This window comes from Leptodactylus fuscus, chromosome 1 (assembly GCF_031893055.1).
Source record: "Leptodactylus fuscus isolate aLepFus1 chromosome 1, aLepFus1.hap2, whole genome shotgun sequence".
NCBI classification, from domain to species: Eukaryota; Metazoa; Chordata; class Amphibia; order Anura; family Leptodactylidae; genus Leptodactylus; species Leptodactylus fuscus.
Window position 1 is genome coordinate 118,265,399 of NC_134265.1, and position 12,964 is coordinate 118,278,362.

The 12,964-nt window shown below is 36.6% G+C and overlaps 1 protein-coding gene across 1 annotated transcript; it reads right to left on the minus strand.

Annotated features, from left to right (window-relative positions):
* Positions 1–586: 586 nt before the first annotated feature.
* On the minus strand, positions 587–6,759 carry LOC142189577 (olfactory receptor 6C4-like). Its single transcript, XM_075262188.1, has 2 exons — positions 6,612–6,759; positions 587–1,542 (listed from the first exon to the last, which is right to left on the minus strand). The coding sequence occupies exons 1-2, from the start codon at positions 6,757–6,759 to the stop codon at positions 587–589; spliced, it is 1,104 nt and encodes a 367-aa protein (XP_075118289.1).
* Between the last annotated feature and the right edge of the window lie 6,205 nt (positions 6,760–12,964).

Below are 12,964 nucleotides of genomic sequence, written 5' to 3' on the forward strand. Positions count from 1 at the left end.
CAGTTCGAACAGTCGAACAGTGTGCGGCTGTTCGAATCGGATTTCGAACCTCGGACATTTTAGTGTTCGCTCATCTCTATTATACATACAATAACAATAACATTTGTCTCTCAATATTGGTCTGGAAGTGGCCAACCCATGTAAGGTACTTTTGGGCTACGTCCTCAAGGGGTTGTTAAATATATGCAGCAACCAAACTGCTCTCTTTTGAAAGCTGCAAGACACAGGTAAACCTAGAATAGGTAAACATTCAACCTTAATTCAATTAGAGTAATCAGGTATAACCAAAAGCGAAGCCTGAAAATAAAGGTTCAGATGTTTTGTACTGAAGACAGAGTATTATACAGGTTCCATTGAAATCAGTGGACTGCTTTTATAATGCAGGACAGCATCAGCGCTCCCGAGTCAGAGATGCACTTACTGTTACCTCTCTCTACTCCGGCCAAGTAATGAAGAACCTGAACAGAGATCCTTGGTCTATCAACATGAAATTATCTGATACTGGAAAATGTTCTTTATCTGAACTGTACATCAACTTTAATCTAACAGTTATAATCATGTAATACAGAATCGATTACTGCTTCTATTAAGATATAAAATGCCTATATTTAATGAGTTGAAATCTCCTTTTCACTGCTTCCTTTACTTCAGTATTTCTCAAACAGTAAATTATAGGATTAAGTATAGGAGTTATTATTGTATAGAAGACAGCCACCGCACGATTTAGCGTGGAAGAAAAGCTAACTTTTGGTTTCACATACATAAATATAACAGTGCCATAATACATAGAAACAACAATCAAATGTGTGCAACAAGTAGAAAATGCTTTAGTTCGACCTTGTTTTGATGGTATAGTGATAATGGTTGTTATTATATGAAAATATGAAAGTAACGTGACCAACAATGAAGTTAATATTACCAAAGAAGCAAAAGAAAAATCCAGTAGGTCAATTAAATATGTGTCTGCACAGGCAAGCTGTAGAAGAGGAGGTGAGTCACAGAAGAAATGGTTAATTATATTACTTTTGCAAAACGGAAGCCGAGAGATTAAAATGATATGAGGAAACATAGTTACAAAGCCCCCAATAATTGAGTTTATTGTAAGCCTAAGGCACCTGTTGCTATCCATTAGGGTTGTGTAGTGCAGAGGATGACAAATAGCGAGATAGCGGTCATATGCCATGACGCCAAATAAAAAACACTCAGTGGAACTCAGAAAGAAGAAAAAAAACAACTGACTTATACAACTGGAAAATGAAATAAATCTTCCATGCAACGTAATTGTGTCCAAAACCTTGGGGACTATAACAGATACGTAACAAACTTCTAGAAAAGAGAGATTGCGAATATAAAAGTACATTGGTGTCTGAAGACATCTCTCAGTACTGGTTATAATCATGATCACAACGTTACTTAAAAGAGTTAATAAATAAGTAATCAATAATAAGAAAAAGAAGAGGTATTGAAATATAGGACTTTCAGGAAATCCAACAATTATGAATTCCTTAAACGTACTTTTATTGTCAAACACCATTTCATAATCTGTAGGAGAAAAAGATTACATACATGCCATATAAACACATACATAATGTATGTTTTTTAATACAGCTTTGGAATATTGGTCACTATTAAGATATGTTTACACTTGGCTGATTTGTTGCAGAAATTTCTGCAACTATCTTATCAATTTTATTGGATTTTGCAGAAATGAATGCACATGCTGCAGAAAAATATGTTTCAAAATATTTGTAATGAATTTTAATGTTCAAATGTTTCAAATACATTTTCAATTGCTGAAATTCTTCAACAAATCTTTTTTCTTTTTGAAATATTTTTATCCATTTTTATTACGTTTAAATAGAAAATACTAAAATTAAAAATAGCCATCTTTCACATACATTACTGCATTCTGGGTAGGGGGAAGGAGGTCAGGAAGAAAAAATGATGCAGTAGAAACATATTGTAACCAGTGTTTTTTCTCAGATAATCAGATTTTGCTACAATTTTTGAGCCAAAGCCAAGAATAGCTACAAAAGGGAATGGGAATATATAGAAAGTGCTTACACTTCTACCTTCTGCTCAATCCACTCCTGGCTTTGGCTCAAAAAAGCGGCAAACTAAATAAGTTGTGTTTTTGCAACATGGGGCCTTAGTCTAAAATTGGAATATACAAAACTATATTATATACAAATAAAATAGGAATAAGGTGAAGGTGAAATAATCATAGAGTGCTAGCTTTACATATTGTATAATTTTGCATTCATATGTTACTTACATACCTTAGCTGACAGAGGTCAGTTTCCAACCACCTTACCCCAAGCATTTTCCTGCAGCTTATGCCAACGTTACATTTCCTTCACATTGTATACAGTATATACTTTGTCTCATCCTGTGAAGAGATGATTCATTGAAATGAACTGTAAATGAAGAAATGTATAATATTTATATGTACACACTAATCATATACTTCTTTGAGGCATCCTCTGAGAACAATCATTGCTTACAAGTAATTAGCACTAGTCTAGTATGCTGCAATCTATTCTCAAGGGCATATTTTTTTAGATTTTTTTTTTTAGATTTCAATTAAATTTACATAGTATTTCACTATTATGTGTTGCCGTACATACAACAATGAATCAATTAATAATGAATAGAGATTGACAAACCTGCTTTGCCATGTACTAGGGGTTGATCCAAATATTCCAAATTGTAAAATTTTTAACTAAACTGAACAAATGATAATTATTTTTTTATGTAGATTGTGAGCCCCATATAGGGATCACAATGTACATTTTTCCCCTATCAGTATGTCTTTATAGAATGGGAGTGCTGGATGGAGAGAATCCAAAAAAGAAGGATATCTTGCGCTTCCTTTTGGAAATATTAAATTGGGTCACGTTTGGAAACTTGTCCTCAAAAAAGTCCTATACGTTTCCTAGGACTATTGTCCTCTCAAATTAGGTAAATTAGGAGATAATTGGTATCCAGACAATGGTTCACCACTTTGAGATTAAACAGCTCTCCTGGTGGAAATAGCTGTTGGAAGATACCGGAAGTACAGCGGGATCCAATGGATTGGAGCCTGAGAAAAAAGACTCCCGATGGCACTCACAATGTGTAACATCTCTGCCTGTTTGGGTCACTGCACCACCCTCTGCTCGCATGCGGCGGTGCAGGAGGCATGTGCAGTTTGGTTCTTGGCTTAAAGTTTTTGGTCGCACTGTGTGAACATGGCTCTAGTTCTGTTATTGTGTTTGCACCACACCTGTCTTCTGCCCTCCAGGGGCGGGTTCTTCCTGCCGTGTGCATACTTGTTCCTTATTGTCCCTATTTTTGCTTGCATTCTTATCCTTGACCTTTGGCTTTCTTCACTGACTATTCTTTGGACTCTGATTTGGCACTGCACCGCTCGACTGTTTACTGACCCTTGGCTAGCTGACTTCTCTTTGTTGTTGTCCGTCTTGTCTGCGTTTTGTGTCTCACATATCCAGAAAGGAACTGTCTACGTGGTTGCCGCCTATTATGTAGGCTAGGGCCTGGCAATAGGAAGGGTCAGTTGGGGGCTTCAGCTTAGGGCTCACTGTCTCTTGTGTCCCGTCCCAGGGTTCAACAGCTATTGAGGAATTGCTGTCCTAGCAATTCCCTAACACAATGTCTTCAACACTCAAGTGATTGAAAGTAACACTGTTTATTGATTACGTGTTTCGAGGTTTTTTTGTGTTTGGATACAAACACGATCTCTTCATCAGATCTAGTTAAGTTAACAATAAAAAACAGAAAAGAAAACTAAAAAATAAATAAATATAAAAATAATTATAAATACATCTCATTAAAAGTTAAACAATCTATAACTCCATAGTAATATATTCGTGTGTACCAATGTTTGTACCGAATTGGAGACACTTACATGTATATAATACAAATAAATATTTTATAGCCACAGATGACTATAGTGGACAATTCATCATAAACCCGTATATATAATACATGATATATAGTACAAAAATAATTCATAGCCATGCATTCGTATGAGGGTATACAGTGGATGATCCATAAAAACTTTTTTAAAAACTAGGTGCATATGGCACTTTTAGCTCGTCACACACAAATATATTACTATGGAGTTATAGATTGTTTAACTTTTAATTACGCTAGGTTCATACTAGCATTCAGGTCTCCGTTCTCAGCTTTCCGTCTTCTGCAGGCAGAAGACGGAAAGCTGTCAAACCGGGTCCGGCCGTGAGCGGTGGTGAGCGTTTTATGTTCTCCGCTGTGAAACCGTTTTTTTAAAACTGGACACAGAGTACAGTCTTGGCCAAAAGTTTTGAGAATGATACAAATATTAATTTTTACAAAGTCTACTGTTTCAGTTTTTCTAATGGCAATTTGCATATACTCCAGAATGTTATAAAGAGTGATCAGCTTAACAGCAATTACTTGCAAAGTCAATATTTGCCTAGAAAATGAACTTTATCCCCCAAAACACATTTCAACATCATTGCAGCCCTGCCTTAAAAGGACCAGCTAACATCGTTTCAGTGATTGCTCCATTAACACAGGTGTGGGTGTTGATGAGGACAGGGCTGGAGATCAATCTGTCATGATTAAGTAAGAATGACACCACTGGACACTTTAAAAGGAGGCTTGTGCTTGGCATCATTGTTTCTCTTCTACCACCAGTCTTGTCTCATGCCAACTGTAAAGCATCCTGAAACCATTCATGTGTGGGGTTGCTTCTCAGCAAAGGGAATCGGCTCTCTCACAGTCTTGTCTAAAAACACAGTCATGAATAAAGAATGATAACAGAATGTCCTCCAAGATCAACTTCTCCCAACCATCCAAGAGCAGTTTGGCGATCAACAATGCCTTTTCCAGCATGATGGAGCTCCTTGCCATAAAGAAAAGGTGATAACTAAATGGCTCAGGGAACAAAACATAGAGATTTTGGGTCCATGGCCTGGAAACTCCCTAGATCTTAATCCCATTGAGAACTTGTGGTCAATCATCAAGAGACGGGTGGACAAACAAAAACCTACAAATTCTGACAAAATGCAAGCATTGATTGTGCAAGAATGGACTGCTATCAGTCAGGATTTGGTCCAGAAGTTGATTGAGAGCATGCCAGGGAGAATTGCAGAGGTCCTGAAGAAGAAGGGTCAACACTGCAAATATTGACTTGCTACATTAACTCATTCTAACTGTCAATATAAGCTTTTGTTACTCATAATATGATTGCAATTATATTTCTGTATGTGATAAAAAGATCCGACAAACACACATAAAAACCAGAGGACAGCAGATCATGTGAAAATATAATATTTGTGTCATTCTCAAAACTTTTGGCCATGACTGTACTGCATGTCCGACTCTGTGTCTGATTTAAAAAAAAACGGTTTCGCGGCGGAGAGCATAAAATGCTCACCGCCACTCATGGCCAGAAATCTTTCAAACCCATTCAAATGAATGAGTTTGAAAGTGTCCTGAAGGTTTCCGTCTCCTGCCTCTGTTTTGTGCAGGAAACGGAAACCTGCAGAGCGGAGACCGGGCACAGATGTGAACGAGCCGTAAGATGTATTTATAATTATTTTTATATTTATTTATTTATTTTTTGGTTTTCTGTTCTGTTTTATATTGTTAACTTAACTAGATCTGATGAAGAGGTTGTATTTGTGTCCAAACACAAAAAAAACTCGAAAGGCATAATCAATAAACAGTGTTACTTTCAATCATTTGAGTGTTGAAGACATTGTAAGTGCCATCAGGGGTCTTTTTTCTTGGGCTTCAATCCATTGAATCCCGCTTTACAGAATGGGAGGAAATCCACGCAAACACGGGAAGAACATACAAACTCCTTGCAGATGTCGTTCCTGGCAGGATTCGAACCTAGGACTCCTGTGCTGCAAAGCTGCAGTGCTAACCACTGAGCCACCTTGGACAATTGATAATTTGTCTTGGATGAATTAAAATGGTCGCTGCCACATGTTTGAGCAGGAAAGAAGATAAAAAAAATTGGTGTGAGAACTATAGACACAAACGAGACATTTAACTATTTCATTGTCAATAATCTAATTTTGTCTAAGTCTGTTCTGCAATAGAGCAATTTCACCTGTATACCCAGTTTTTAAACATACTTTTTACTTCTAACACAAAATCTTATGAGTTTACATTTTTCCTTTAAACACATAGCAAATGTTATGTTCAAACAGCAAAGCATTGACTTTCCTATTTGCATAAAAATTCCATAATTTAAGTGGGGTTTTTTGTTGTTGTTGTTGTTCATGCAATATACAGTCTAGTCTGCATTCGTCTGAAAAAAGTATCTTTATCTAATTTATTTTTCTGCTCTGATCGCAAATATATAGTGTAACAAAATGTTGTTAATATAAAAAACTATACAATATGACCATTTGACCATCAACTTCTGTAGAGACAGAAACTGAGAGAGGTGAAAACCCCACCTCTGCATCCTCCCACCAGTGTTTAATTTCCCTACAGGGGTCAGGATGAGAGAGAGGTCTCTTTCCAGCCACTTGGGAGTGGGGTAGACATTTGGTATGGTATTCACTGGCCTTGGAAGTAGCGTGGTAGCTTATTTACTCCTTTCTATATACTGGCTTTCCCTTTCCCTTGTTCTTCTGAGCTAAAGTAGGGAAAGCTCTGCTGTTGCCCTCTCAGCTTCCAATGGCACATCTGCTCGATCCTCTTCCTGGAATCTGGACACAACCCAATCCTGTAATTCCAGTTTAATGGAACTGACATATCGGAAGACCACGTGACCAGTGGTCAACTGTTTCACTGGTGGGAGGCAAGACTCCAAGTGTGATGTCAGATTCCGGGGACCAAGTATGCCACTATTTTAGTGGGTCTGCAATGCATCTTTCTGATCTGAGGTTTTCAATATCTGGGTGTTAGAAGCTGCTTCATTGGACATACTGCATCAAACCAAGAGACATACACCCTTGTGAATTCCTTCCTCCTTGGAATTTCTGGTGGTGTGTCCTTTTTTCTATGGATGATATTTATTTGGATCTTTAAATCCCTGTCCTAGGAGAGAAACTGATGGAGAATGATGGGGCCCATAAGACCAAAACCTCCTCTAAAAGTGGAGAAACTAAAAAAATGTCACAAAAAGGTTCCCTGAGGTTTATAACAATCAACTCTTTAAAAATTGCATTGGTAGACCTTAAAGAGAAGGAAACCATTCTTTATGTAAGAACTAAGAGGCCTTATTAGGCAAAAAAGTCCAGGCTTTAGTAGCTAGCCTTTAGACCAGAGGTTCTCAAACTTATTTTGTCTACCGCCCACTTCGAGAATTAATTATTTTCTACCCCCCCCCCAATTTTTTTTTACTTTACTACATCTTAAGAATCACAATCACAGTCATTATGTTAATATTGGAGCTTACCGCCATCTATGGTACAGTTTGATAACTTTTGGACAGGAAATAGTTACTGTCTAGTCCCCTAGATGGTGTTACACGAGGAAACGCGCGTTAAGCATAAAGGAGCGGTAAAGTTTGTGTTGAAAGCAAAAAAAACAATTTTAAAGGAGTAGCCTCATGAAGCTTGATCTGCCTTCTAAGCTGCCTAAAAATCTTCTTTCTTCCTGTTTGCTCACGTCAATTAGCCCCGCCCCCAAATTAGTGTTTAGCTCCACCCACCACATAGCGTGATCCTATGGGATGACTGAAGGGCCTGTGATGTCATCAAAAGGTCCGGTAGACTTGGATTTACCTTGTACGGAGTTTCCTAAAGGACCTGACTCCTCTGCCCACTAGCAGCCTGCTCTATATAATAAAGCTTTATGCTAGTGAACAGAGAGACCAGGTCCTTTAGCCCAGTAGGATTTAGATTGCTTTATATAAGAAAGCAGCACTTATTCCACACACACCCCCTCTATCTCACAGCAGGGAGCTAGGTGATGTGTATGTGATGTGTATGTGTGGTGCAGACACGGGCTGGCTCCGTACACTCAGCCCCAGCTCTCTCCCCCCCACAGCAGGGAGCTACGTCATGTGGCTCCCTCAGCAATGAGCAGGGGGCCAGGTGCTAGTGTCCATAATGAAGTGAATAAAGTAAGATAGTGGACAAACAAAGCAGTTTTGCTGTAGCAATGTATTTAGGAAAAGTCTTACATCCACATTAACAAGCAGTATAGATAGAATCATTGTTATGATACCACCCCTTTAAATTAGCCATCGCCCCCCTAAACCGCTTCAACGCCCCCCAATCTTCTCTGTGCCCTTTACTGCCCCCCTATAGGCCTCCAGCGCCCACAAGGGGGAGTTATCGCCCACTTTGAGAAAGACTGCTTTAGACTCTGCCGGTTTCTTCTGGGGAACCGCCAGTTAAAAAGCCTAAGCCGTATCATCTGGATTCTTTGGATTCAGATAATGAGGTAGCCTACTTCTCCTGCTTTGACCTGGCGGATATTGATTTTCTTCTCCTAAAACCTAAAAATGAAGGTGATAAAAAATATTTCTTCTTTAATTCAGACAGTATTTGGTTGACTTGGTGAGAATCACCTTAACCCCTTCTTTCAAAATGACATAATAGTACATCATGAGAAGGTTCACCTTCCTGCATCATGATGTACTATTACATCATGGTAATGTCACCCGCTCAAAAGCTGAGTGACATTGACAGAGGGTGTCATTTGTAACTAACAGCTGTAAGTAACAGAGGCATAATATTTTTATTTTGTTGGAAAAGCTGTACTTTTTTTTGGTACCATTTTGGGCTATATATGGTTTTTTGATTACTTTTTATTACAAAATTCCTGAGGAGAGATGGCCAAAATTGTTATTTCTAACATTTATCTTCCATTTTTTTACCGATGTTCAGCATGTGGGATAACTAATGGTTTTCTTTTATTGTACAGTATGTTACGGATGTGGTGATAACAAATATGTAGTGTTTTATACTGTGTTTTTATACTGTATAAGGAAAAAGGGGGCATTTTATTGTTTTTTTTATTTTTATAATTGTAGATATTTTTCTTACTTTCTTTTACATATTGCATTTTAATTCAAAATGTTCCCATTTATTATTTTGTACAATGTACCAGGAAGTGAGAAAAAAAATCAGAATTAGATGGAATTGAGAAAAAATCGTAGTACCTCCATATTATTATGTCTTTTTTTTTTTTTTTTTTTATTGCTTTTACTCTGCGGTAAAAATGCTTATTATTATGTTAGCTTTATTCTGCAGGTCAGTACAATTATGGTGATACCAAACTTATATAGTTTTTTTTCATGTTTTAATAACTTTACAAATATTCTAAATTTTGGAGAAAAAAAACTATTTGAATTTCCATATTCTGACATCTGTAACTTTTTTTTTATATTTCAGTGTATGGAGCTGTGAAATTTGACTTATTTGTGGGACAATATGTAGTTTCTATTAATACCACTTTTGGGAATGTATGATGTTTTGATCACTTTTTATTCCAATTTTTTAAAGAAGTAATATGGTGAAAAATGCCAAATCAGCCATTTTAATTTTTTATTTTTTTTTTTTGTCTTTCTACGGCGTTTACCATATGGGACAGATGTTTTTATATTTTAATAGTTTGGACATTTTCAGACTTGAGATGCTTAATGTGTTTATGTTTACTTTTATTTATTTATCCAGAAAAACACTTGTCTGTCCACAGCCAACTGCTATAATATGATGCAATCTTGCGATGCATGGACCAACTCCCCAGACCGGGCCAAAGTATGAAAACCACAGAAAAAAAAGAATCGATCCAGCACCACTTGTATATTGAAAAAGTTGCTAAAACATAGCTTTTAATAGCTTGTAGTGTGGACATGCGCAGTCGGCTCTGCCCAGGCCCAATGCAAGGCAGAGTGAATTCAGAGACGGAAGATGCCGCGGGGACACTGCACGGAGAAGACTTCTCAGAGGATCCAGCCCGACCCTCACTCGTGGACTTGGTAAGTTCAGTTTGATCGAACGTTGCCTACCCCTGAAACGAGCATTTTCCCCCCATAGACTATAATAGGGTTCGATATTCGATTCGAGTAGTCGAATATTGAGGGGCTACTCGAAACGAATATCGAATCTAGAACATTTTACTTTTCGCTCATCTCTAGTTACCACCTCTTAGTCGCTATGAAACATGTCTGCGTAGGTCTCGTCTTTTTTATGTCGTTTTTTTTATGTCGTTTTTTGTTTGTTATATCATCCAATTTTTTAGAATACTTCTGCACACTGGTGTTTTTGTGAATGTTTTTTATTCATTCATCTTTATTAAAAGCTATGTTTTAGCAACTTTTTCAATATACAGGTGGTGCTGGATCGATTCTTTTTTTCTGTGGTTTTTATTTATTTATATTTATACGTCATCTAGGGAAAAGGGGGTGATTTAAACTTGTATTTATTTTTGTTATTTTTTATATATTTAAAAACTTTTTACTTTTTTTTTTTTTTTTTTTTTTAGCTCCCCTGTATTGCAGTCTATGACAGATTTTCTATGTACCGATTGAAGCCTGCTGCAGACATGAAGCAGGAGTGTAATTGTTCTTTCTTTCTTATTCCCAATGTTAAATAAATTGCTGCCAGTGCCTCTGTGAGCTGATTACCAGGCCTTACTCTAGAGGTCACATAGTATAGGGAATAGAGCACCTCATCTGTAGATCCCCCAAAGTCAAATTCCCCAAATGTTAGGAAGTATTTAAATACCGTTCAGAAGCAATTTCCTTTTAGCCAGATATTACATCCACAACACAGGTTTCTATATGCTTTTGTCTATGTCTTTTCTTTGTGAATTCTCATTTCAAGCGAATGGGTTGTGTCTATACGTTATTTTACAGTTTCAAATTTGTTCAAATATTTTACCAGATATGTAAATGTAATTTTTTTTAATTAATTTAATTTGATTGGATGTATTGCTCTTACCCATTTCTTTTGCACTGGTTTTCAGCATTTTTTTAATTTTATTTTATGATTTTTGATTCTTTGAAATGAGAGCTGGAAGATGTATACTGTATCACTTCAGTAACAATAATTTACTGCAAAAAAATTCAATAATAAAATTTTATATTAATTATATGCATATATTTAATATATTTATTTTTTTAAACAAATTATACTAGTTGCAATCTGTCCTCTGCAAAAACACATGGGTTAAAAAGAAGCATATACTAATTGTAATAGGTATACTATATAACCTCAGCAACAAGGTGCTAAGAGTGTACAGAATTAGGAACACTTAGGAATACATTTCTGAGTTGCTAAGCATGTCATTTATTGTTATTATATGTAATTTCTCAGCCTGTCATATGTTTTAGTTCCCTTGACAATGGCAGTTTGTAGTAGCTATAAGCTTATTGATTTATTTCTATAAATGTTAAATATAATTGAATATGAATGTATGTGTATGCTTTTACTCATCTAAAATACGTGAAAACAAGTAATATTTATGGTACATAAAGTACAATACTGGTACAGTATTACATACAAATAAAACTAGCTGACATGAGTAATGTTATTATATAATTATATTATTGTATTGGTCCTATTAGTACTAGACAACTAATCATTTGGCTGCATTCACACAAATATGTGAAAAATGTTGATGATGTTCTGTGCTGTCCATATGTTTGTTTTTTTTTCACAGAATTTTAGACTTGAATGGCTGAAATAAGTAAAGAAAAAAATAAAAAATTGTGAAAGTCACAATTTTTTTTCTCACTGTTTTTTAGTTTTTCAGAAACAGATATGTGAATATAATAGGATAAGATTTGGGCAGAAAAATCAATAATGTGAAAGAACCCTTAAACTAGATTATAAATCTAGTCGAAATCTGAATCTAAATCTACTATGCTTTATTCTAAAAACTGTGACTCTCTAGTTTATGGGGAAAAAGCAGATCTTTTTAATTAATTAGTAGAGATGAGCGAGTAGTACTCGATCGAGTAGGTATTCGATCGAATACTATGGTATTCGAAATACTCGTACTCGATCGAGTACCACTCGCTGTTCGAATGCAAAAGTTCGATGCAGAACCAGCATTGATTGGCCGAATGCTATACAGTTGGCCAATCAACACTTGTTCTTCTCCTACCTTTAGAAGTCTTCTCCTTACAGCTTCCCTGCGGCGTCTTCCAGCTCTTCATTCACTCTGCCAGGCATCGGGCCTGGACAGAGCCGACTGCGCATGTCCGCTTGTAGTGCGGGCATGCGCAGTCGGCTCTGCCCAGGCCCGATGCCTGGCAGAGTGAATGAAGAGCCGGAAGACACCACGGGGATGCTGCAAGGAGAAGACTGCTCGGAGGATCCAGCCCGACCCTCACTCGTGGACTTGGTAAGTATAATTTGATCGAACGTTGCCTACCCCTGAAACGAGCATTTTCCCCCCCATAGACTATAATAGGGTTCAATATTCGATTCGAGTATTTGAATATTGAGGGACTACTTGAAACGAATATCGTACCTTGAACATTTTACTGTTCGCTCATCTCTATTAGTTAGTGATAGGGTCTACAGAGGTAGTGGATACATCCAAGCCCTACTGCATTATAGGGACCAAAGTTACCCTCTTGTATATACGCAGACACCAGTAGTATAACTGGTATGTGGTAGGTGAGAATCCTATTATAGATTTTACATTGTTATTACTAGGTGCTTCACGCCTCTGTATATAATTCCTTAAAGTCACATATTCATATAGACATATTTATAGTAGTTATAAGTAGTGAGATGTGACATTGTTGTATTGTAATGTAAAGTGAATGTAATCTTTCCAAATGACTTTACAAAATCCAAGATGGATATGAAAATAGTTATAAAGATCAGATATGGAAACATCATCTTGCATTTTGTAAATACTCTGTAAATGAATATACTCAAACTTTGTTTTATTGTTCAATATTCCAGGTCTTGTGATAAATATTTCCTCTAAACAATAATCACTTCTATGTTTTAGGACTATATTGTCTTCAGTGTGTTAAATATATAAG

What these genes read in the sequence shown, in the direction of transcription:
- LOC142189577 (XM_075262188.1), bottom strand. Translation starts at nt 6,759, where the DNA reads ATGTCAGTTCCATTAAACTGGAATTACAGGATTGGGTTGTGTCCAGAT. An exon ending in ACAAGGGAAAGGGAAAGCCA is followed by an intron (nt 1,543 to 6,611) that starts GTATATAGAAAG and finishes TTTCTCCTACAG; the next exon opens with ATTATGAAATGGTGTTTGAC.